Raw genomic sequence first — 25,739 nt, forward strand, 5'->3', positions numbered from 1 at the left:
ACACACACACACACACACACACACACACACACACACACACACACACACACACACCTGCCCCAGCAGGAATACTCATCTTAGGATAACTGAGACTGTCTTCTCACCGCCTTGCAGAACCACAGCTAAGATAATGGTACGCCAGGCCACAGGGGACCAAGACTACTTAACTGTGCATACCTTTTGCTCCTACCTAACTTGGTTTACACATAAGGCTCGTGTCAGCGCCCCCTATCTGTTCTCTTTTTTGTTTTATTTATCTATTTATATATTTTTTGAAACACAGTTTCTCTGTGTGGCCCTGGATGTCCTGAAACTCTCTCTGTAGATCAGGCTGGCCCTGAACTCAGCTTGAGAGTCACCTGCCTCTGCCTCCTGAGTGCTGAGATTAAAGGTGTGTGCCCCTGCTAAGCCTGGCTCATCTGTTCTTTTTAATGTGCTTATAAATTTCTTTTAATTGTCATATGGAGACAGGAAGGGTGTTGAGCCTGTGCTTAGGTTAAATGTGACTTAAAAACTCAATAGCCAGGTGGTGGTGGCTTTTAATTCCAGTACTCATGAGGCAGAGGCAGAGGGGCAGAGGGGCAGAGGCAGAAGGATCTCTGTGAGTTCAAGGCCAGCCTGGTCTACAGCATGTGTCCCACCCAGAACAGTCAGAAGAAACCCTGCCTTGAAAAAAAGTGAACAAATAAAAAAACAACAACAAAAAATTTGATTAAAAAACCAACCAACCAAACAAACAAAAACTCAACTAACCAAATGACTAAAATACCTGCTGAAGAACTTTGTGGCTGTGCACAGGGGCACAGACCTAGAACCCCAGCACTGGGAAGGCCGAAGAATGATGGCAGATTTGAAGCCAGCCTGGGTTACATGGCAAGATTACCTCTAAACATAAAGAGCCAGGAAGACAGCTTAGTGCATAAAGGCATTTGCCACTCGAGCTGGTAACCTGACTATGACCTCAGAACTCACACAAAGGTGGAAAGGGAATGGACCCCATATCCACACCATAGCAGTGCACCTCTCCACTAACACACACACACACACACACACACACACACACACACAGAGTAATCTAAAATAAGAAAACCTCCATTTTCCACTCTAGATGCCAATTCAAGTTTATACCAGCTTTTGAAAGGGCATTAAACAGACCCCACATCACTGTTTGCTTCTCTTGTGTGTAAATAAATCATACAAAGCAAACAGACTTCCAAAATGGAAGGACTGGGAGGCCGACTTCAACCAGGAGTGCTGTACTAAGGTCCCTTTCAGCATGCTGGCGTCCCCAGGTCAAGCCTCATACACCCTGTGGTTGCCTGCTGAGAGCCCAACACTCCACCAAGTCCTGGGACTGGCTCAGTCTCACTCCCTCCCTTTCCCAAGACAGACTATGGTTAGTGGGGAGAGAGCAGTATTTTCTGTTGGGGGATGAATGATCCAGGTGTGCATGTGCAGAACCCAGAGGACAGCAGGTGCCCTGCTCTGTCACTATCTTCTTCCTTTCAGATAGTGCCTCTCATTGGACACGGAATGCTGCAGGATATTTGATTACTATACGTAGAAAATCTAATTGTTAGCAAAATATAAGAGCTTAAGTGGATATTGTAGTTGTCAGGTCAGTGAAGTGTATGCTGTAGAGATGATGCAGTTTGGGTGTGCCTCTAAAAGCCTCCATAGCTAAGAATGCTAAAGGATGCAAAGTTCCTGCCTATTTTAAGACAAGTTGCTTGGGAGAGGTCTTTGGAATTTGCTCTGTGATCCGAGGTAAAGTCATCTGAGTGGCCTTGAGTTACTGAGAGTGAAATGGTTGGGCCCACTGACTTGGCTTGGAGTCCCCACCAAGGTTCAACCTGCCAAGGGTGTAGGGCAGGAGATAGTGACTTTTTTTTTTTTTTTATAAACAACTGTACTTCCCCCACCCCACACCCCACCCCACCCCTTTTCTCAATTAGGCTAAGTCATAGGAATCCTCCTGTTTCTGTGCCCATCATCACTACCACAGTGCTGGAGTTACAGGTTAGCATGTGGCAACACCTAGCTTTTTACATAGGTCCTGGGGACCCCAATGCAGATCCTCATGGTTATACAACAGCATGCTTACCCATGATACCCACTCCTTGGCATTGGGAACACTGGGATTACACGTGTGCACCCAGCTCCAAGAATGTCTTTATCTTTGGTCTCTGGGTCACTTTCTGGGAACAGGTTTACACGCTTTCTCTAACTCATCCTGTCTAAGCCAGTTTGCTACCTACCTGCACGGATCTAGATTCTTTGAAACTTATTTATTTACTTAGGAAGGGTCTTATGTAGTCCAGGCTAGTCTTGGAATGGGTATATGGCCAAAGATGTCCTTGAACCTGCACCTCCTTAACAGTGGGTCTACAAGCAAGTATAACTGCACCTAATTTATGCTGTGCTGAAGGCTGACTCTGTACATGTTAGACAAATGCTCTAAAGCTGAGCTCCATCCCCAGCCCTTTCTCTGGTTTTCATGTTTGAGAAAGGCTCACACTGTACAGCTCAGGATGACCTGGAATTTATTGTGTAACTTGGGATGGCTCAAGTTGGTGTTCCCAAGTACTGCGGTTATAGGTGTGAGTGAGCCTCTGCTACCCTGCTCCATCTAGACTGCTGTAGTCAACGAACATCATCCCCACTTCTCCCAGGGTTTGCCTTTAAGGCCTGACTGGGTCTAGAAAAGCATAGCAGACTTCAGCTTGAACCGTGGTGTGTGAGCTGCAGCTCTGATCACCCCCAAATCGACCCTGGGCTCTCCTCTGTTCTGCCCCAGTGTCACTAAAGGCCATACTGTGAGCCAGCACTGATGGGTTTGACATGGCGCTGCCTCCATACTGTCACTGTCCCTACCAGGAGCATCTCTGTCTCTGAGGTTGACTTTGACAGCAATGGCAGTTAGTAGCTGTGACAGAGACTGTGTGGCCCACAGAAAGGAGAATGTTTGCTCTCTGCCCTTTAAAAAAACAGTCTACCAATCGAATTCCCCCCCCAAGACAGGGTTTCTCTCTGTAGCCCTGGCTGTCCTGGAACTCACTCTATAGACCAGACTGGCCTTGAACTCAGAAATCCACCTGCTTCTGCCTCCCAAGTGCTGGGGTTAAAGGCATGCGCCACCACTGCCCTGCCTACCAATCAAATTTTAAAACCATTGGCCTCAAACTTTCTGCAGAAGTTCACTCACTTTACTTCAGCTGAGGGACATAGTGAAATAGTGCCACCAGCTGGGGACCAAGTGTTCAAGTAAGTGAGCCTCTGTGCCCCTCTGGAATCCTAGCCCACTTGGGCCTAGCCAGCTCTCCAAGACTTCTGCCCCTCTCAGCACCCTAAACCAGGCTCAGCAGTTCCGAGTCCTGAACGTGGCCCATGGCTCCTGCTTTGGCTCCCAGGGCATTCTTCATGTCTAAAGGAGGAGAGGGGCAGAGTGAACCTTTTAGGTCAGTGGAGCCCACACCACTATGAGCTAGCTACACTCAGCCCAGGTAACCCTCCTCATAGCCTGCCTGCCCCCTAACACCTATACCACTAGCTGACCCTACCACCTTACTGAACCACCAGTCACATCACCTGTTCTCTCACCTCCCCTTCATCTGTATCACCCGTTGTTCCTGTCCCAACAACTCCCACACCATCTTCCACATGAGCCCAAGCCACAGCCTCCCTGTGTCCCCACCATTAACCAGAAGCACCAGCTCAGGCTCTCCAGCCACCCACCAGCCTGGACCAAGAACATCCTCCACCTGATCAATCATTTAGAGCCCTGGAACCCATCTAGGACCAGACACTTCCCAGGCTTGAAGCCTTGGCCATCTCTCCCATGACCCTCTGGGACAGTTAGCAAGGTGCTGGGAAGAGACAGAAGCAAGACTCACAAACACAGGAAGAGATACCGAGCAGTGAGCAGAGGCCTCCAGGGACATGGAGAACCACAGACAGCCAATTTATCAGAAATCCGCTCAAGTGACAAGGACACTCAATGATGGAACTTGAACTTAAGTGTGTACCAAACCAAATACTCTTTTTTACTCACAGACACCCACCTGCCTCTGCCTCTCGAGTGCTGAGAACAAAGGCATGTGCTTCCCTGCACAGCGAATCTATTTTCCTTCCTTTCCCCCCACAGGGGTTCTCTGTGTAGTCCTGTAGACCAGGCTGGCCACCTGCCACCGCCCAGGGCAATCTATTCCTGACGAACCTTTACAAGTGCCTATCACCCTGGTAACTAAAACCAGCACTCCAGAAAACACAGTCAAAGTGAAGAGCAGACAAGTGTCTCAAGGACGAAACCCTCACATATAGGTGCAGCCTCTGGCAGCCATGATGTTGAGGACAGGGAAGGTATAGATGATGAACCGCAGCTCCTTGTGTGGGAGGAGTGAGTATAAAGCCACGAATCCCAGGCTTGGCAGGGCCAGTGCATAGGTCCTCCTGTCCACTGCACCCAGGGGTATGAAGAGAAGGCTGCAGCCCAGGCCTCGGGGCAGGGCTGAGTAGAAATACCACAGGAGTGGGGAAGTCTTCGGGTTAGGGTTAAGGAGGCATGAATTTGTCAGAGACAGAGTCACTGTCCACTTAATGGAACTAAGAATTGTAACAGCATAAAGGCCCAGTCAGCTATGCCAAAAGACACAGCAGAGACCTGCTTAGGAGGTATGGGGATGACCGATCTTGGGCACAGCATACCCTTGCTGCTACAGTGTAACTGAGAGCCCCACAGAGGACTACGGGAAACCCTTTAGCTTTTCTTCCTTTCTTCCCAGTATTGAAAGATCAGGATGGTATGTTATCAAGTGGTAGCTATGCTATCCTTTCTTACCATGAGGCCATCTGAAGCACTCTGTGTAAATGTTTTGAAACGCAGCTACCCTGTGGACTATGGGTGTGACTAGGTGATACTCGGGGAGATGTCGTCAGAGAGTGCCAGGTGTGTGCCATAGGAGAAGCTGCTGTCCTGACCCTCAGACAGCCACCCAACCTGTGCCAGACTGGCTGGCTGAGTGGATAGAGGTCAGGGTCATGGGCATTCCTCCCCTAATACTGAAAGGATACGCCCCAGTTGGAACTTTTGTTCAGGACTGTGTTGTACCAAAGCACCACTCCTTCCGGCCATACAAGGTATCGCCAGAAATAGGAGTCCACAGCAACCGTCAGCCCTAATAACAGAACAGAAGTGTCCTCAGTAAGGAACATGGCCAACTATAAAATTCAAGCCTCAACCCACATGTGCACTGTGCTTAACTGCCTCACAAAGTTACTGCCGGCCACAGAAACTGCCAGCGGCTTCCCATGAAAGGAGTTGATGGTGTGTGACACCATCTCTCATCAAGTATCTTCCCCAGTGTATACTGCCCTCCTCCTGTCTGTCCAAGCAGCCTGAAGGACAGTGGTGGCTGCAGGCTTCCAAGTAGAAGCTACCTTTGGGACAGAAATGGCATGTTCTACTGCTGCCAAAGTTCAGACCATCTTGTTTACATCTTTTAAAAAAATGAAGGGGCCAGGCGTGGTGGTGCACGCCTTTAATCCCAGCACTCGAGAGGCAGAGGCAGGCGGATCTCTGAGTTTGAGGCCTGCCTGGTCTACAGAGTGAGTTCCAGGACAGCCAGGGCTACACAGAGAAACCCTGTCTCAAAAAACCAAAAAAATAAAAATAAATAAATAAATAAAGGGGACTAGAGAGATGACTCAGTAGTGAAGAGTGAATACTGCTTTTTCAGAGAACCCAAGTTTAGTTCCCAGAAGCCACAAGGGAAGGCTCACAGTTGCCTGTCACAATTCCTGGGTATTCTTCTGGACTCTAGGGGTGACTACAATCACGCACACATATTTTCACACACACAGACACATACATGTATATATACATAATTAAAAATAAAATAAAATTTAAAAAAGGTTTCTTGGGGGCCAGTGAGATGGCTCAGTGGGTAAAGGCACTTGCTGCCACGCCTGATGACCTGAGTTCAATCCCTGAGACCGACATGGTGGTACAAAAGAACTGACTCCCGCAAGTTGTGCTCTTGCTCTAACCTCCATATGTGCATTGTGGTGAGAACACACACACACACAGTTAAGTGTAATAAAAAACAAATCTCAAGGGTAGAGATAACAGGTTAGTAAAGAGCTTTCCTTGCAAGGGGAGGCCTGAGTTCTATCCCAGAACCCACAGGAAAAGTCAGGGATGGGTCAGGGATGTGGTGAGTGCCTTTACTCTCAGTGCTAGGGAGATTAGATTACAAGGTGGATCTCTGTAAGTTCGAGGCCAGCCTGGTCTACAAAGTGAGTTCCAGGACAGCCAGGGCTATGTAGAGACCTGTCTCAAGAAACCACCCCCACCCCTACTCACCCCCACCCCCACCCATCCCAGGTATGAGGCTGAAGCAATTACATGGTAGCTAACACCTGTCTATAACTCCAGTACCAGGGGATCTGATGCTCTCTTCTGGCCTCCATGGGCACCAGGTACATATGCAGTACACAGAAAAACATGCAAGCAAAACCCATACACACAAAATAGAAATAAATATATCTTAAAAACAAATCTAGGAACAAACCAGGTGGCTAATCTGAGGGATGACACTGAGGCTGACTTCTGGATGCCACACAATATGCACACACCAAGTTTCAAACTGACACACTTGTCATTTCAGCACCGTGGAGGCTAAAGCAGGAGGAGCTCAGATTGGAGGCCAGCCTGCACTATACAGTGGGTGTGATGGTTTGAATAAGAATATCCCCCAAGGGCTAATAATTTTAATATTTAGGTTCTAGTTGGTGGACAGTTCAGAAAAGATTAGGCGGTGTGGCCTTACTGGAGGGGGTGTGTCAGTGGAGCTGGGCTTTTGAGTTTTCAAATGAGCCCACACCAGGCCCAGTCTCATTCTCTCTGCCTGCTGTCTGCAGGTCAGGATGTACCAGGCCCAATCTTGGTTTGTGTCTGTCTGTCTCTGTCTCTCTGTCTCTCTGCCTGCTGCCTGTAGATCAGGGTGTAGCTCCAGCACTTTGCCTGCCTTCCTGCTGCCATGCTTCCTGCCACGATGATCCTGGACTAGCCTCTGAAACTGTAAGCCAGCCCCAATGAAAAGTTTCCTTCTACAAGCTGCCTTGGTCATGGTATGTCCAACAACAGCACAGTAACTAAGGCAGTAGGATTTTGTCTCAAAATACCAAAACCCCAAACTGAAAGAAATACACACAGACAAACCAGAGATGCCAACTTGCCTAGACAGAGAAGCCCTGCTGGGATGGCGTGTCGGAGCACTCTGGCCACCGTCAGTCTTCTTTGGTACAAGGTCAGCAGCAGCGCAATGCCCAGCAGCATGGCCAGCTCAGCCCTGAAGCCAATGATGACGAAGGCTGAGAGCCAGACAAACAGGGCCCACCTCCGCTGCAACCAGGCTGTGAGGGCCGGTAAGACTGCAAAACACGAAACGTACGATAAGGGGGCTCGCTTTCTTATAAAACACCCCACCCCAAGTCACTCTGCAGGGGCTGGAGCAATGATGGTTCAGCAATTTAAAAACTGGCTGTCCTTGAAGAAGACCCAGGTTTCACTCCCAGCACTCACAGGGCAGCCCACAGCTGTCTGTAACTCCAGTTGCAGAGGACCTGATGCCCTCTCCTGGCCTCTGAAGGTACTGCTCACACATTATGTGCTTAAATACATATGGAATACTCATACATGCAAAAGCTTAAATAAATAAATACACTCTAGAAGCTGTTCAGCACTTCAGAGTTTAAGGCAGGGGAATCTACAATTTAAAGCCAGCTTGGACTACATAGTAGGACTATGACACAAAATACTAAAACCCAAAATGCACATAGACCAACCCCAGGGAAGCCTGCTTGCCCAGACAGAATGTCTGCTGGGCTGGCACGCAGGTGCTTCAGGATAGTGTTCTCTAGAAGAACCAGCCCTGAGTACAGAGAGGCCTGCTCCCAGAGGAAGAGATCCTGAGCAATTTATGAGGAGCCTAGGAGGCGGGGGACAATGCCGGGGGCAGATGTGCGTACACTGTGAGGAGTCAGAAGGCAGAGCCTGAAGCTACATACCCACAGCCAGGGCCAACACGTTGGGGAGTGTCCTCGTACAGTAGAACATGAGATGAAACTGTGTGGCTGATATCCAGCAGAATATGACAGCCACCGTGGCCCCGAACTGCTGTCTCACTTCCTTTTGTAATGTCCAGAGTCCAGAAATCACACCAAGCCCAAGGACTCCTCTGACTAAATGAAATGAGCAAAAAAGTCACTGCTGTGAGTGACTCAACAGGAAACACAGATGAAGCCAGGGGCTCTTTGAGTGTCACTTGCAGTGGCAGTCAGTGACAATATGCAAGACACTACATAGGAGCTCACATCTGTACCAGAAACGGCCATGGGACCTGTTTGTGGACGGAGACCCACACCAACCACTCCTCTGACTTCCTTTCAGTCCTGCAGCCCTGGCTGGCTGGCTAGCTGCTGAAGTATGTCATGAGGACTTTTGTAGAGTCTAGGGTACAGCGCCTGCTTGCTTGTCCCAAGTCTGGCTGCAAGGCTACAGTGAGTCCAGCCAACCCCCACCCTACCCCATCCCCACCCCACCTGTGACCATGTGATGTCACAGCTCTCACCCCTGTGAGGCCCTTACCTATCAGCTGAGAATAAAATTTGGATACTTCCAACAGAGAGAGCACATAAACCACGGGGCTGGAGAACGCTGCGATCACCAGCGGCCCGAGGAACGTCCGGGGAACAACTCCAGGAAACTCATGGTGGTCGTACTGCAGGGAGAAGAGTGGTCAGCGCACAGGCTGGGCGAGTGAAGCAAGCGTCCACTCACTCGGTGCAGTGCCTCACCTTGTCTATGTCCAGCTGGTGGTACAGGAGGTCATGTGTGGCCTGAAGGTTGAAGCTCTCTTCTACCTTGGTGTAGGGACATGCAACCAGGTGGATGGTGGCTACAGTGACCAGTAGCCCCAGAAGCGGCCATGACCGCCTGCCCGATGACTTCTTGCCAGCCATGTAGAGCTTTAAACTTCATGAACCTTCACAGAGACACAGACAAGGAACACTGTTACCTTACACGGTCAGACATTCCTAAGACGTGGCTTGAGGCCACACAGGTAAGATGTGGAGGAGAGGAAGCACAAGACCCCTTGAGATGGCTATTCTGTCAACTTGACAACATCTGAAGTTAACTAAAACCCAAGCAGCTGAGTACCCCGGTGAGGGATTGTTTATTAAGTAAATCTTATGAGGCAGGAAGATCCATCTTTAACCCGGTCACAGCGTATGCTGGCAACTTCTGTAAAGGACATGGAAGAAGGAAGCTTGCTCTTGGTCTGTTTACTCTTTCTCTTGGTCTCACTGGCAAATCCATTCCTTCATTGGCAACGGTTCCTGTTTCCTCAGGACCCCAGTGTATACTGAAGACCATCTGAAGGAAACATCCAGCCTTGTACACTGAACAATACTGGACTCTTTGACCTCCCACTCATAGGCAGCCGTTATTGAGCTAGCTAGACCAGTCAGTCTGTAAGCCACTCTAATAAATCCCATGCATGTGTGCATGTTTATATGTGTATATATGCATGTATGTCTGGGCATCTGATTCCCTAGAACTGGAGTTACAGACAGTTGTGAGGTGCTGTGTAGGTGCAGGGAACTGAATTTTGGTCTTCTAAAAGATCAGTCAGCATTCATAACCAGAGTCACTTCTCCAGCCCCAACCTGTTGAAATATAATAATGCTCATATTCCCTATTGTCTCAGTTAGGGTTTACATTTCTGTGATAAAACACCACACCCAAGAGCAACTTGGGGGAAAGAAAGGGTTTATTTCATCTTATAGCTTACGATCCAAGGAAACGAAGGGCAGAAACTCAAGGCAGGAACTTGGAAGCAGGAGATAATGTGGATGGAGGTCAAGAAGGAGTGCTGCTTACTGGCTTGCTCCTCATGGCTTGCTCAGTCTGCCTTCTTATGGCACCTATGACCACCAGCCCAGGGATAGTACCACCCACAGTGAGATGGGCCCCACCACATCACCAATCAGGAAAATGCCCCACAGGTATTCCCCAACCCCGCACGAAGGCATATTATAAAGACTTTAGTGGAGTGTAAATAAGCCACAGCGTGCACTTGCTTATTCCAAGTTTGGTTGCAAGGCTGCAGTGAGTCTGGCCAACACTCCACCACATCTAACTATGCCCAGCTGAGTTAGACCCAATAAAAAGTCCTGAACTGAAAAAGTGCGACGATTGACTAATTAGGTTATAGAACAACATGTACATAAAGTTCCCAAGCTGGCACAAAACCATACTGGGGCACACTTGGGATTCCAGTACTTGGGAGGCTGAGACAGGAGAAACAAGAGGTCTAGGTCAACCTGGGTAACTTGTTAAGAGCCTAAAGCCCTGGGTTCAGTCCCCAGAACCGGACAAACCCCAGGTATGTAAATATATGTGTGTATCCCAGCAACTAGCGGGTAAGAGGCAAGAGGACCAGAAGTTCAAGGCCATCCTCAGTATTGAAAAGGATGGGGAAGAGGCCAAGCCACTGAGTGAGGCAGCAGTGTGAGATGCGTTGCTTCAGGGACTCCAACTTCACTGCTTCAACTATCTGCTCTGCAGACCTTTGAAGGAAACCCAAGCTTTAGGGTGGCTATTACCCACAGAACTCACCCGATCCTCCTTGCTCACAGCCACAAAGGGGTGTGTGTTCTGCTGAGGACCAACAGCAGCTATTTTCTTTCTTTTTTGTTTTTTGTTTGTTTTCTTCGAGACAGGGTTTCTCTGTGTAGCTCTGGCTGTCCTGGAACTCACTCTGTAGACCAGGCTGGCCTTGAACTCAGAAATCCACCTGCCTCTGCCTCCCAAGTGCTGGGATCAAAGGTGTGCATCACCACCGCCTGCCTAGCTATTTTCAAAGACAACAGGAGACCAGGGTGAGCTGGAACGCTCAATCAGGAGCAGAAACAATACGAGGGAGACATTCACCAGTACGTACAAACCACCTATCACGGGAATGGGGGCAGCTGCAGGGAAGACAGATGCTAATGGCTAAGCTCCAGGAGCCAAACTCCAAAAAGCTATACTGCTCTTCCGAAGGTCCTGAGTTCAAATCCCAGCAACCACATGGTGGCTCACAACCGCCGGTAATGTGATCTGACGCACAGAGCCAGCAGAGGTTGTAAATTCAATTCCCAACAACCAGATGAAGGCTCACAACTCTCTGTACAGCTACCGTGTGTACTCATACACATAAAAAAAACAAATAAATCTTTAAAAAATTAAAAGCTATACTCTCTGCAAATGTGGCGTGGAGGAGGAGGGTACCTCAGATTAGGGGGTACCCTTCAAAGATCCTGTCGTCCCTGTCCATTGTGATTCCAAAGCTTCCAAGGGAACTGTGGGAATCATTCGTTCAAATTGTGGCTTTAACCTGGAAGTGTTAGCTGGTGTACATGAGCTTACTTGTAAACCAAAGACCAGACGAAACTGTTACTATTTATACAGTCAGATGTTCTTTAAAATACACATAGTCCACATCTCCTCCTCCTCCCTCAGGTCACTTAAAGTTCGGAAGGTCATTGTGAACTCACTGCCTGAGGCCCCTGAGGAAATGTCGACCACTGGGGCCCCCTCAACCACACTGAGCGGGACCCAGATGTAGAGCTCTGTTTACGGATGACAGCTCCGGGCGCCAGGTGAGGAGGATGGATGAACGGTCCAGGGCCTCGGGCGAGATGTCCCGCCCCCAGGGACACGCTCAGCCCCTAAGTGAAAGGGCCATCCCCGGGTTGAGGAACTCAAAAGGCCGTCACGCGCGCTCGGAAGAACCCCAGCTTCGCCACCTCCCGCCCGAGTACACCAATCCCGGCGACGCGCGCTAACCTCTCCTCTCCGCAGGACCCCGCGGAACTGAGCGGACTGCCCACGGCAGGAAGCCGGCTGCGGAAACCGGGCCCGGAAGCCAAGTCTTTGCCCGAACTTAACATGGCCACCACTGCCCAGGCTGGCGATCGTAGCGGGCGCTTCCCGCCCGGAGAAAAGATGGCCACTCGTGGAGGGCGGGGCATGGGGACCGGATAGAAGATTACGGTTCTGTCTCATTCTCGCGGGACGCTGACCCGGGGCCTTCTCATTGGTGGCTTCTCGTGGCGAGCCTCAATTGGTCCACATCAGGCAAGGGGGATTCCTTCGGCCAATAGAAGCGCGCGGGGTGAAAGGTGGGCGGGGCCTCGGCGACGCAGTCAAGTAGCCCGGGGAACGGCCGGCGCGCGGGCCGGTGGGCGGAGGCTCAGACTCCGCCGCAGTTCTCGGTGGGTCGCCGGGCCGCCCTCCCGCCATGCACCTGCTGCTTGCAGCCGCGTTCGGGCTGCTGCTGCTGCTGCCGCCGCCCGGGGCCGTAGCCTCCCGGAAGCCGACGATGTGCCAGAGATGCCGGACGCTGGTGGACAAGTTCAACCAGGTGGGCGGGCGGCGGGGTCCGGGACAGCGGCGCTGGGGCAGGGGCTGGCGGTGGGGTTCACGGTGGCCCATCGAGCTGGTGCCACCTCCTCTACAGGGGATGGCCAACACGGCCAGGAAGAATTTCGGTGGCGGCAACACGGCGTGGGAAGAGAAGACGCTGTCTAAGTACGAATTCAGGTGAGTGTTCCCAAGAAGTGCGAGGATGTGCGGTCGCGGTCTGTGAATCGGTTGTCAGACCTTGGGGTCGGTGCAGACCACCGGCACACGGAGGAACTCCTTCGATGGTGGTGGACACCTGTCATTGGTCGTCCCTGCCTCTGGCCACTCAACTGGTCTGTGGTTTCCACACTCTCTACGGCCACTTCTGTGCGCACAGACACTGGAAGGCTTTTACACACACGCACACAGGCCATTTGGAAACGCAGACTGGAGCCCCTCACCTTCCTAGAGACTTCTGGCTTCCCTGACTAATGGAATAAGCTCCCCTTCTCATGCTGTAGGGATGGAGGGGCCTACCATTCCTGGATCCGCTGCACACCCCCGGTTAGCCTCCCCTTACTGACTAACCTTGCCTATGGTTGTAGAGACTCCCCTTTTCGCTAAAGTAGTCTCTAGGAGGGACATGGGTACAGTGAGCAGACTGGTGCTTGTGTTTCAGTGAGATCCGGCTTCTGGAGATCATGGAGGGTCTGTGTGACAGCAGTGACTTTGAGTGCAACCAACTCTTGGAGCAGCAGGAGGAGCAGCTAGAGGCTTGGTGGCAGACACTGTGAGTACCCGGGACCCTGTCTTCTGATCTTGAGTTTTACAGTCTCTTCCCAGTAGAGAACCTACAGAAGCAGGAAATATCCTACATCCCATCCCGATTTACCCCTGCGCTGCCACCATCTCTTAGAAGCTTCCAAGGAGGTCCTGTGCACACCTGACCCTTGCTTCCCCCATCACATAGCCTTGAGGGCGTGGACAGTGCCTCCTAGCCCGAATCACCTGAGGTAGTTAGTTGCTTCAGCCTGAAGTTAAGAAGTGAAAATTGGAGTGGTTAAGCCTCACTTGAGCGCATCGTTACTGTTTGGCTATCACTGTTAGTCACTGATCTCTTACTACACCTAGCTTATAAAGTCAACTCCCCCGCTGGTATGTTTGAAAACGCCTGTGCTATATTTAGGGTTTGAAACTGTCCAAGGCTTGAAGCATCCCCACTGAGCCGTGTGTGCCTCCGGGCCAGCATCTCATGGGACTTAATGACCATTTCTAAACCCTCAGGAAGAAGGAGTACCCCAACCTATTTGAGTGGTTCTGTGTACACACACTGAAAGCGTGCTGTCTTCCAGGCACCTACGGGCCAGACTGTCAAGGTACATCCCCCCCCCCGCCCCCCCCTTGGGAAGTCCCAAGCCTGCATCCTTCCCATGACTCCTCTCTGATGCCCTTGTGTTTAAAATCACAGAGGGAATTTGAACTTCGTGCTCTTTCTGTGGAGTTGGGGAACCTTGCCTCTTTCCTCAGATACGTAGCTGTCCACCCCTGCTCTGGTGCTGTGAACTTGAGCCATAGACTCCCGCATCACTGCTGACTTCTGTTTTTAGGGAGTTCTTTTGCCCTCATGAGTGTTCAGGGGAGGGATCACAGTCTCGTGACCTCATCTGTACTGATGGGAGTTGGGGGTGGTAAGCATTCTTACCTAGTCCTGGCTCCTTCTCTGAGGTGACCCTTGAGACTGGAGCCAAGCCATGTTGATCAGTCGGGCTGGATCCGGTGACAGAAGTTTCAGTTTCAGGCATGCACATGGTCTGAGCTGGCTCTTGCTCCCTTCTCCCTGATTGTATGCTGAATACAGCGTTGGATTTCTTTCTCTTGGGCACATAGTGTGTGGTCCCATAGCTGGCTCCCCACAGGTGTTCTAGTGTTAATCCTGCCGGTCCCAGGTGGTCAGTGTCTGGCTCTGGCCCTTTCCTTCAGCTTCCAGGCCCCTGTTCCCTCAGCAGGAATTGGTGCCAGGTTTAGATTATAAGGGACCCCAATGGCTTTATGCTCCAACCCCTGGGGCATGCTCCAAGCAAAGGTTTATGTCTTCCAAGAGTGCCAGGGTGGGTCCGAGAGGCCTTGCAGCGGAAACGGCTACTGCAGCGGAGATGGCAGCAGACAGGGCGACGGGTCCTGCCAGTGTCATGCGGGCTACAAGGGACCACTGTGTATTGACTGCACGGACGGCTTCTTCAGCTTGCAGAGGAACGAGACCCACAGCATCTGCTCAGGTAAGCACCAGCACCCAGAGTCTGGCCGGCTCGGGTGATGGAGAGGCTGTGGGGAGCAGCCCTCTGCTGAGGCTGCATAGCTGGGAACAGAGTGCCTCCTGACTCCTGACCCCGGTATCCAGTGCAGGAGGCCTGGCGGTATGGTCTTTCTGAAGTATCCATAAACTACCCTGGAAGGGAAAGGTACTTGCTTCTTAAGCCTTTCTGGGAATGACATGGTGGTTCAGTGCCTGTGTGACAGGTTCTATCATGCCTGTACCAAATGCCCTTGGTTTTATGACCTAGCACGTAGTTGGCCGTATTCCATATGACCTGAAATGTACTGATGACATGGCTGTCCCTGAAGGATGGACAGGTCTTTCAGTTTCCTGCCAGGTGGTTTTTGAGAGGGAGGCAAGATACAGAGGCTGAGATGTATCCGTAGTCGATCGAACAACTTCTCAGAGGGAACAAGGACTTTCTGTGCCCACAAGACATGGCTATGGAAGGGAACCAGGACCCTTGGAGGCTACTCCTGAGCACTGCCCTCCCAACGCCCTCGCTCTCATCAGGGTTGTCAAGGTTACCTGGGCAGCTTCTTTCTGAGACTTGAGGTCAGCTCTGCCTGTCAAATCAGTTAGTGGAGCACAGGCCTTGCCAGCCTCCTAGGCCACCATGGTTGCTGCCTGCACAGGGCAACATCCTCGGTTGAGTTCACTTGATGTTTTATGACTGACTGTGAAGGAAATAGCAGTCCTTGTCACTGACTAGAGGGACGCTGGGTGTGGTGACATCGCACTCAGTGTTAAGTGCTGCTTGTGTTCTTGGTTTCACTGCTCTTTGTTATTTTCCTGCCGATCTTAAAAACCTTCCTTCCTGAAGTGTGGGAGGCAATGAGACCCTGTTCCCAGAAGGGTCCTCCTGATGCAGCCTTTGCTTTCCAGCCTGTGATGAGTCTTGCAAGACATGCTCTGGTCCAAGCAACAAAGATTGTATCCAGTGTGAAGTGGGCTGGGCACGTGTGGAGGATGCCTGTGTGGGTGAGGAGCATACCGTGGAGATGGGGTGGGGAGAGAGAGTAGGGGGTGGTTCCTTACAGGGGTGACCGTCCGTGAGGTCTGACTCCCATCTGATGTCTTTCATCTCCGTCCCACTCGGGGCTGTGGAAGGCCACTCTTGTGGGGTTTTTAGAGGGACTCAGACTTGTATTAAACCAGTGTCCCCACCACAGCTGGTAGTATCACAGTACCAGGAGTGTGGCCCTGCTGTTGCTGGGCCCTTGCCCCTTTTGTGCAGCAAACCCTGTACTAAGGCCATCAGTGGAGCTGCTACAGGCTTGGTCTTCTGAGCCGCAGGTGCCCCTTGCCCAGCCTCTTCCTCTGTTCCAGTTTTACTTTCACCCTCTGCAGCTGCTTGGCCTTAGGCAAATTCAGAGCTCAGCCCAAGCTTGTCTTGAGCCTTGGGGGATGGGGTGGGGGGTTACTGAAGGAAGAGATGATCTGAGCTTGTGTGGAGGCTCAGGTGCTCACATTCCCGTTGTGCGAGTGGTGCCTCAGCCCTGCCACCTCTGCTCTGCTCTGCTCACAGCCTTGTTTTCTTCCAGATGTGGATGAGTGTGCAGCAGAGACATCTCCGTGCAGCGATGTCCAGTACTGTGAGAATGTCAACGGCTCGTACACATGTGAAGGTGACCATTGGGACCTGTGGTCTTTGTAGGCTTCTCTCTTCCTTCAACATGTGTGACTCTGATGACCTTGGTGTGGTTTCAGGAACCTGAAAGTGGCAACATCAGTGGTAGATATGATGCAGAAAGCCAGCACATCTCCATGCAGCGCTTACTTTATACATCACAGTAGCCTTAGCGTGCGCTGCTGCCTCCGGCTCCTTCCTCAGTCACATCAGTCTCTCCCTTGTAGGGAAAACTCTATATACTCCATACAGATCCATATAGAGGCTCTCTCTGTGTAGTCCTGGAGCTCACTATGTAGACCCTGCTGGCCTTAAACTCACAGACATTCTCCTGCCTCTGCTTCCTGAGTGCTGGGATTAAAGGGGTGCACCACCACACACCCAGCCTTGTTCACAGTCTTTGCTTTCCAAAGTTTCCAGTCAGGGGTTATGAGTATTTTAGGGTCTTATGTGATTCATAGAGCTTCAGGGACGAGGTTGCCACCCAGTGTCTACAATTCTGCTGGGTAGTGCAAGCAGGCTGCAATGTCCTTTCTGACACTGGACTGTGACTGTAGAGCCTGCAGTCTATGCTTAGCTGTTCTTATTTGAGGTCTTGGTTGGGGAAACAGACTGTCACTGAACTTGGGGTGGCTTTGTTCTTAAGTCCCCCGTGTCAGTAGGGTCTGCTTTGTGGTGTGGTACTCTTGCCTCACCAAAGTGGAAGTGGTCTGACATCTTCTTTCCACGTCTCTAGACTGTGATTCTACCTGTGTGGGCTGTACGGGAAAGGGCCCAGCCAACTGTAAGGAGTGTATCGCTGGCTACACCAAGGAGAGTGGACAGTGCACAGGTCAGTGAGCTGTCTGCTAGGGATGATGAACTTTCTGGAAGAAACGCCTCACCTGCCCAGGGGGTCCTTGTCCATGGGAACCCCTCCTAGACAGTGTGGTGCCAGTTGGAGCCACACTTGCCTGAGCCTCTATGTCACACCAGCTTCTAGGGGTCTTGGCTGTCACCTCCACTATCTTGGGCACTGCCAAGGGCACTGGGCTTATTATCTTCACGCTGAGATGTCTCTGCTCTGCCAGTTGAGGCCTGGCCACCAAGGTCCATGAAGCTCTCAGCACCCATCTCTGGTGGGCAGTCATGATCCCATCCTGTTGCTCTCATTGATAAATGAACTGTGAATGAGCAACTTGCGTAATATGAGGGGGGGGGAGTGTGTATGTGTGTGTGCGGTCACTTACTGAAATGAAGAATTTTCATTTCAGATATAGATGAATGCTCACTAGAAGAAAAAGCCTGTAAGAGGAAAAACGAAAACTGCTACAATGTTCCTGGAAGCTTCGTGTGCGTGTGTCCGGAAGGCTTTGAGGAGACAGAAGATGCTTGTGTGCAGACAGCAGAAGGCAGTGAGTGGCAGAAGCCGGGGAGTCGGGTGTCCTGCCCTGCTCAGGGCTGGAACTAACCAGATGCTTGCAAAAAACCTGCTAAGTAAGAAACTAACACAGAGTTGCCCTCGTGACAGCAGAGGACAGGTGACAAGTTTGTGCAGTGTACACGCAGGGTCATGGAGGAGGAGGGCTCAGCAGGAGTGTGGGAGAGGCCATACAGAGGAGGGTTTGGTTTGTGGCTTCAGGTAGGATCTGAAGGTGGTTGTGGAGACAGGAAAAGCCAAGTGTGACAGCCCCACTGATGGACATGAAGAGCAGAGCGAGCAGCCTTGTTGAGGCACCAATCCCCCAGGATCCCTAAAAGAGTGATCTGGGGTTCTGGACCCCCAACCCGAGGTCAGGGTCTGTGGCTGGCTCTGAGGCTGTAAAACAGGGTCTGCTCAGTCCTTCCAGAACCTTCCTAGTCCTTGTATGGTCTCTATGTATGCAAGCCTTCCCTCTTCATAAAGATACCACCAGTCATTCTGGACAGGACCCACCCTGATTATTAATTATCTATAAAAGACCTGTTTCTAAGCCAAGCCACATAAGTGCTAGCCAGGTCAGCCCTTCTTGAGAGAGACAGCTCAGATTGACAGACTCTTGGGAGTTAGAGAAATTGGGAACGGGGGGGGGGGGCGCACAAAGGCTGTGGGGAGCAAACGTGGACTTTTGGGATAGCATTGGAAATGTAAAGGGAGTGGGTGCTCAGTGGCTAAGAGTGAGAAGAATTTCCTAGAAGCCCAGTCAGAGCAGACGGTTGTGCATCCACACCTGGGCATACTGTGGTCACCTGAGTGTGCTGTGGTCGCCTGTGGTTGCCTGTGGTTGCCTGTGGTTGCCTGTGGTCAGTGAGATGCCAAGGATGAGAGGACCTTTGCAGCCAGAGGACAGCATTGCCTACCGTTGACTCCTGCCCTCCACCTCATACCTCTTACCTCACTACTCAGCCTTGGCTAAGACTCTGGAGTGTCAGCCTAAGCACCCTAGTGAATGTTGGGGCTCACCCTGAGCTGTCCTTAGAAAGTTGCTAGGTCAGGAGGAAGGCAGGGTGCTATCCCAGGGCGTGAGCCTACCGGTGGGTACTGGGGTAGCAGTGCACATCCACCAGCTGCCTGCCCACCCAAGCCCAGCCTTGAGGCACTAACTCAGTGACCTTCATGTCTTCTGACAGAAGTCACAGAGGAAAACCCCACACAGCCACCCTCCCGTGAGGATTTGTGATGGGCATCCGGATTCAGAAGCCAAACTCACCCTTTAAGTTATTGAGAGGATACCTATAGAAAATGTGGCCCATGGACATGAACCCCATTTCTCCAGGAAGACTTCGGAGGGAGAAGCTGTGTACTCGGACACAGCTGATGCTCACTTGGCCCTTTCAAAAGCTGCATTTCTTGGTGGTTCTTACACAGATTTGTATATTTTGATATTGTTCTTTATAATAAAAATGATCATTGAAGGTCACCAGGAACAGGACGTGTTGGTTTGTTTCATTGAGAATGTGGACATTAACAATAGTCAGTTTGTACCTGTCCTGCCAGAGCTGGGAGATAGATGGACGTATGTCTTCCCATGAGGATCAGGGAGAGAGATGGACCCAGGTCTTCCCATGAGGACTCAAGAGGAAGATAGACGGACACATGTCTTCCCATGAGGACTCAGAGGGAGATAGATGGACACATGTCTTCCCATGAGGACTCAGAGGGAGATAGATGGACACACATCTTCCTGTGAGGACTCAGAGGGAGCTAGATGGACACACATCTTCCTATGAGGGCTTAGAGGGAAATAGATGGACACACATCTTCCCATTCGGACTCAGAGGGAGATAGATGGACACATGTCTTCCATGAGGACTTAGAGGGAGATAGATGGACACATGTCTTCCCATGAGGACTTAGAGGGAGATAGATGGACCCATGTCTTCCATGAGGGCTTAGAGGGAGATAGATGGATCCATGTCTTCCCATGGGTACTCAGGAATATAGATAGAGCTATGTTTTCCCATGAGGACTCGGGGATAGATGGGACCCCACGAGGACTCAGATTCTACTGACCTTGGTGGGTGCCTGGCAAGTTGACCCTGAGCAGGTGTCCAGCGTAGTAGAGGAAGGTGTGTGTGTGTGTGATATTCTGGCCTACACTGTGGTCTGCCTTGGGTAAACAAATTGTGACATGTAGCTTCAGGGGCTGCTGAACATATTATCTAGAAGCCTGGTCTCTGCTAAGTATGGGATAACCAGGAGTTGGGGCCCAGTGGGAGGTGGGCATGAATTCCAAGGGGTTTGGGGGTATTGGAATCCTGGTTCACTCTTCCTTTCTTGACCATGAGGGAATCTTGCCTACCACAAACACCCATTCTGTGCCGCACACCACATCCCAAAGCAATGTGGCCAGGTAAAGGAGCGATGGAACCCCTAAACTGAGCCAACATAGCCTTTTCCTCTGTTGAAGTTGATTATCTCAGTAACAAGAAGGTGACTTGCTCTGGCACTCAGCCTCTGAGCCTGCAGTGGCAGTGTTGGCTGCAGTGTTCAAAGACGAAGCCACCAAGTTCAGGAGCTAAGCTGGACAGACAGTTCATCTGGGCATGAAGAAAAATTAGAAAAAGTCAGGACACAGGTTGAGTGTCCCCTGGAGGAGCTCTGGCCTTGCCAGCACACAGTGCCCCTCTGCTGCAGCTCTCCAGGGATCTGGGCCTTCATGGTCCTTGGGGGGTCCCTGTGGTCTGGCCTTACCACTCTTCCTGCTGTGATGCCCTAAGCTGCAACCCGCATGTGTCCCTGCACCCCTGTGTGCACAGGCGAAGGCAGTGGACAGATGCCCTTTCCCCTGTACCTCAGACACAACTGACACCATGCCAACTGGGCCCTCTGGTCAGCTCCCGCCTGGAACCTAACATGGAGAATCTGGCCTGCCTCAGTTTGGCTTCCGTTCAATTCCACCTGCGTGGCTCTGTCCCCTAGATGTCGCTCTTAACCTACTGGGACAGAGAGTTCATGTCAGGACACTGACCGGGTTGACAAGCAGACCTGTGTGTGCAGGCCAGGATCCCTGCTGCTTCCCCAGGATTTGTACCACAGGCAGCTCTCAGGTGACTGAAGGCAGACGCCACAGCCAGCCAGCCAGCCATCCTGACAGCTGAGTGACCCCTGATGGTACTGTCTCCACAAGGCCACTGATGAGGTACACATCCTAGTGAAAGGTGGGGTTGCCTGGGCAGCCTTCTCATGAATAGCTGCAGGAATCAAGGACCAGGGTGTGGGTGGCTGCTGTTTGGGCACTGGCCACTGTGGGGCACTGTTTGTGCTGTGGCCTTGGATCAGGTATTTCTACTGCTGGGACGTGCTCTTGTAACCCAGAGTCCCCCAATTTGATGACCTGGTACCTCTTCCCAACCTGGGAAGACGGCTACTTTTTCCTCCTTAAGTAAATAAATGTTTCTTGGGGGAGGAACCTTGGAACATATGCAGCAGACAGGGTCCATTGGGAGATGTGGACAGACTCAAATAGGACCTCATCTGGTAGGCAAATTCAACAGACCGGGGTCCCCTGACCACAGCGGCCAGGAGTTCACAAGCTGAAGATCAGGAACATAGACTGTGGGGTTTGAATGTAGGCACCCCTGTGCCAGCACTCAGCCTTCTGGGTTGGGGCAGGGGACCCCAGATTCCTTCTGCTCCTTGCCACCCCCCCCCCCCCCCCCCCGCAGACTGTGTGGAAGGCTAGAGTTACCTTTTCCTTATGTATGTTCCTGCAGGAACCGCACCAGTCCTGTCTGGGTACATGGCCAGCAGGTGGCACTGTTGATCAGTACTGGCCAAGCCAACACTGCTGTGTCTGGGTGGGGCCTGTTCTTCACTCCAGGGACATCCGTCCCTCCTTCCACCCCCCACCCCCCCTTGCCCCAGAGCTGCAACCTGGAGTAAGCCAGGAACCTGGCAAGCCGGTGTTCTTCCCTCCCACCTGTGTTTGTGAGAGAGTATATTCAGAACCGGTCCTTCAAAAGATAGGAAGAAAATCTTGGCTTCACATTTGACCTGTGGCCTGAAGTCTTGTGTCCCCCCTCACCTAATCTGGGTACTGTTGCCCATATCGAGTCCTCCTTCAGAACACCTGTCATGCCCACCCTTCTTTGTGGACCTTACCTGCCGAACAGTCTCCAGGGCATCAACATGGGGCCTATGCTGGCTTTCGAGCCCAACCCCCTCTTTGCATGCTGTTAAGGAACACACACACACACACACACACACATGCTCACACACACACACGCTCACACACATGTACGTTTGAGAATCTCACCCTACATTTCTAGATTCATCAGGGTCTTTGGGTCTCAGCATAAACCCAGGTCAGGAGCCTTGCCAGATATAGCCTTCTCTGGCCTTCAGCAGGCATAATGGAAAGTTATTGAATCAGCTAGTAGTTCTTTCCAAAACTGACTCTGGTGGAAAGTATAACTCAGTGTGGCCTTCTGGAAGGCTGGATGATAAGCCCTCCTTTTAGGCAGTGGTTATCAGTAGCCACTCCGGCCCCTATGGTAGAGTACAATGTCTGGACATGGAATGTCACATCTGAGGGACAATATGACTATCCAGAGTGAGTGAGTCCAGGGGTGTTTCTCTACACTCCCGGGTGTATGGTACTACAGCGTGTATGCATGCACACATGTACGTACACACACACACACACACACACACACACACACACACACACACACACCACACCACACCATCACACAGTGGCTAGCTCCAGGCAGCCACCTCAGAGGAAAAATGCTGACAGGAGCATCTGGCTGGCAGCCTGAATCTCAGTCAAGGATCTCTGCAGCGAGGAGAGCCACACTGGGTACGTGGGCAGCTTCGTGAGAATCAACCTTCCACTGTGGCAGAGCAGCAGCCAGTCTCTTGGGGGCACTGTCCTGAGTGTATTCCCTGGTCACCGGGGCAGCCTTGCTGTCCAGGGAATGCATAGCTTCTGTCTAAACCATCACAGCCCTCCATTCATGTGCTCAGAGACTGACAGGGTTGCCAACACCTGACTAAGCCATTCTGTCTACCTGGCTGTCCAAAATGTCATCAATGGGACGTGCCTGTTGCTGACTTCTGGGGACATGCAAATAAACAGCTCATCACCTCGAAAAGGTCAGCTGTGGCAGAAACCAACTCCAGCCAAGCCCAGTCTGCCAAAGCAATGAATTTATTGGTGAAGAGTTAGATATCCTGCCATTCCAGAAGCACTACATAGTGACTGTCCCTGGGTTTGCAGACCTGATGACAGAGCATGAACTGGGCTAGTGGTCAGTCAGTCGGACCTAGAAGAACATGGTCTCAGAAGAGTTGGTGGTCAGCTGTTTCATTTCTCACTCAGCAGGCATTGTCTTTCATTGTGGGTGCACAGCCTGGCCCTGCACCCCGAGTTTCTGAGACAGATCCACCTTAGGCAGTCAGCCAGGAACCCCATATTTCCTACCCAGCCTTTCAATCTGGAGTCAGACTCCAGGATATGGAAGCCAGGCCACTTATGTGTGGCTCACTGGGAGCTCTCCCTATTCAAAACTACTGTTTTGTGTCCCTAGTATACAGCTAAAGGTTTCCCAAGTGTACAACCCACCACTCACCACTTGACCACCCACCGTCCTGCCTGAGGTGTGTGTCATCCAGGGGAGGGCACAGGCTGTAGCTGAGAGGCCTGCTTTGGAGGTCATTTACTCTAGCACGCTGGCCCCACCGAGTCTTACCACTCTTAGTCACCCAGCACGTTCAAGCCATGAGACTTCCCTGAAGACAAGAGTTCCTAACCGCCCTAGGCAGAAACATTCAACCATGACTTGTCATAAACACAAGTATATGGATCCTCTGTTAGGCAAGGTGGTTAAAGTACACAGACCTGCAAGGGCTATGCAAGCCTGGAGCTGAAGAGTCCTGCTGTGGCAAAGATGGCACCTCTATCCCCTTTTCAGACAGTTTTGGGACATCTCCTCTCCTCTCCCTAGACCCATCCACTTGTCTTCTGTAGTAGACACACTCGTAGGATGGATGGAGCTGCTGTGAAATGACCACCCTTGCATCCTTTGGGTCTTTAAAGCATGTCCCCTGACAACCTTTCTTGGGAATGACCAAGGACAGAATCCATACTGATGCCTGACTGCTCTGCATCTGGGAAGGTGTTGCCTGGTGTCTGGAGGTGCAGACTCACCGTTAGCAGGTGAGATGTTGCTGATTCCACACTAGGGTAGCCATACCAGTGCCTCAGGGCATCAATGTCAGGACACGACTGGTTCTTTACACGACTGGGTCTGGGGCGCTCTCTCTTTCTGTACAGTCCTCCAGACCAGTGGCCCAGACCCTTTAGGTAGGATTTTTAATGTTTGGGACCCAGCTTCCTTAAGGGGTTTTGAGTCTGGACTGGGCAATGGGTCATAACCAGTGACTATCCTGGTCACCTGTCACGCATCCTTGCTTTCTTCTGCCCTGCAGGCTAAGCTCTTTGGTTGACTGCCCATCTATCCCCAGGAACACGGTGTTCTGTTCACCTTAGCCAGGCCTTTGGCCCCACGCCAACCTGCTTCTCAAACAACCAGCCGCATTCCGGCCACTGACAGCCAAAAGTAGCTGCCCGTACCACTGTCCACGTCATTGTCACAGCTCTAATGTGACAGCTTCCGTCAGAACTCCACTGTAGCCCCTCCTGGTATTCCCTAGGGTATGGCTACATAGTATGCCCTCCAGCCCCCTGAAGGAGCAAGATGCCTGCTTCTCGTCCTGAGCCTGTCTTCATCCCTCCCGCACCTCCCCTCCCGCAGGCCTTCCTTGTTGTCTGTCTCCTTGACTGTGTTAACACACACCTTTTATTGTGTCTCCTGTGTTCTGACAGCCTCCTAACTCTGTCCATACCATGTTCTTCAGTCCATGTCCTTAACAAAGGACTCCGTGACCATGAAACTCCTTTCACCTACCAAGGCAGCTTCTGCCAGGGGCACACAGTAGGTCGTGAGGTTCCTGTGGGGTAAGCCAGCTTGTCTCTGCCAAGCTATACTATAATTTACTCCTAGCTATGGGTTTAGTGTCCAAGAGGGAGGAGAGCAGGTCCTTAGAAGTAGGGCTTTGTGTGTTTCCCAGCTGGGGTTGTGGCTACACGGAAGGTGGTCTGGAGATTCTGCTGTGCCTGCCCCAACACCACCACACACACACACACACACACACACACACATGGGCACAACAAATACATACATACACACACTTGTGGCATGCATGAAGCATTGGGACTCATGGGACTAGAGTTACAGGGAGTTGTAAGCCACCACATAGGTACTGAGAACAGAACTTGGGTCCCTTTTGAGAGCACCAAATGATCTTAGTCACTGAGTCATCTCTATAGTTTGCATCTTAAGTAGGCCCATGTGTTGCGGGCTCTAGTCCCTACCTTGGGTGCTATTGGGAAGACAGGAAGACTTTAAGAGGTGGGGCTTAGTGGGAAGTTTCACACCATTAGAGAGATGCCCTTAAAGGGGATTGTACAGTTGTCTTCCCAAGTTGCCATTCTCCTGCGAGTCACTGCAGCCCGGCCTCCCTTTTCAACCATGCCCTTTGCCCTTTGCCCACGTCCTTGTCCCTGCTGTTGCCGCCAAATCTGTCACTGCTGCTGCTGAAGCTGGCTCCGCTAGAGCCATCTATGTGTGTCTGTGTGGACCGCCACACATCTGAGATCATGCAGCATATCCTTCAGGACCTTTGGAAAATAGCCTACAGCCCGGATGTGCTGAAGGAGACCCCCCCCCGCCCTCCTCCCCCTCCGCTGCAGACTGAGCACTGTGACCTGTGTGCCTGCTAGCCATCTGGATGAGGAAGACCCTAGTGTTAGCCAGAGGTGTTTCCTGTCAATAAACACCTGCCAGCAAATAAAATAAATGGGACTGAGGGAAGGATG

At 51.5% G+C, this 25,739-nt stretch overlaps 2 protein-coding genes across 2 annotated transcripts in view; one reads left to right on the forward strand and one right to left on the reverse strand.

Annotated features, from left to right (window-relative positions):
- Alg12 (ALG12 alpha-1,6-mannosyltransferase) overlaps window positions 1–12,055 on the reverse strand; it is a 13,646-nt gene extending 1,591 nt beyond the window's left edge. The window contains exons 1-7 of the mRNA XM_029469525.1: window positions 11,894–12,055; window positions 8,857–9,044; window positions 8,648–8,780; window positions 8,068–8,241; window positions 7,237–7,431; window positions 5,071–5,174; window positions 4,314–4,538 (exon numbers count right to left, since the gene is read on the reverse strand). Of these exons, the coding sequence (XP_029325385.1) occupies window positions 4,314–4,538; window positions 5,071–5,174; window positions 7,237–7,431; window positions 8,068–8,241; window positions 8,648–8,780; window positions 8,857–9,021 (996 nt within the window). The 5' untranslated portion in view covers window positions 9,022–9,044; window positions 11,894–12,055. The remainder of the gene's footprint in view (window positions 1–4,313; window positions 4,539–5,070; window positions 5,175–7,236; window positions 7,432–8,067; window positions 8,242–8,647; window positions 8,781–8,856; window positions 9,045–11,893) is intronic.
- Window positions 12,056–12,246: 191 nt separating this feature from the next.
- Window positions 12,247–19,286, forward strand: Creld2 (cysteine rich with EGF like domains 2). Its single transcript, XM_021183492.2, has 10 exons — window positions 12,247–12,470; window positions 12,567–12,649; window positions 13,131–13,241; window positions 13,736–13,827; window positions 14,551–14,727; window positions 15,651–15,746; window positions 16,310–16,393; window positions 17,132–17,227; window positions 17,649–17,789; window positions 18,985–19,286. Exons 1-10 carry the CDS (start codon window positions 12,348–12,350, stop codon window positions 19,032–19,034), a joined length of 1,053 nt encoding a protein of 350 aa, XP_021039151.1. The 5' UTR covers window positions 12,247–12,347; the 3' UTR covers window positions 19,035–19,286.
- Window positions 19,287–25,739: the final 6,453 nt, after the last annotated feature.

This window comes from Mus caroli, chromosome 15 (assembly GCF_900094665.2).
Source record: "Mus caroli chromosome 15, CAROLI_EIJ_v1.1, whole genome shotgun sequence".
Lineage (NCBI taxonomy): Eukaryota > Metazoa > Chordata > Mammalia > Rodentia > Muridae > Mus > Mus caroli.

Bases quoted from the DNA above. Each gene is read 5' to 3' on its own strand.
- Creld2 (XM_021183492.2), top strand. From the start codon at position 12,348: ATGCACCTGCTGCTTGCAGCCGCGTTCGGGCTGCTGCTGCTGCTGCCG. The intron at 12,471-12,566 runs GTGGGCGGGCGG...CCTCCTCTACAG, and splicing joins TGGTGGACAAGTTCAACCAG to GGGATGGCCAACACGGCCAG. The intron at 13,242-13,735 runs GTGAGTACCCGG...CTAAACCCTCAG, and splicing joins GAGGCTTGGTGGCAGACACT to GAAGAAGGAGTACCCCAACC.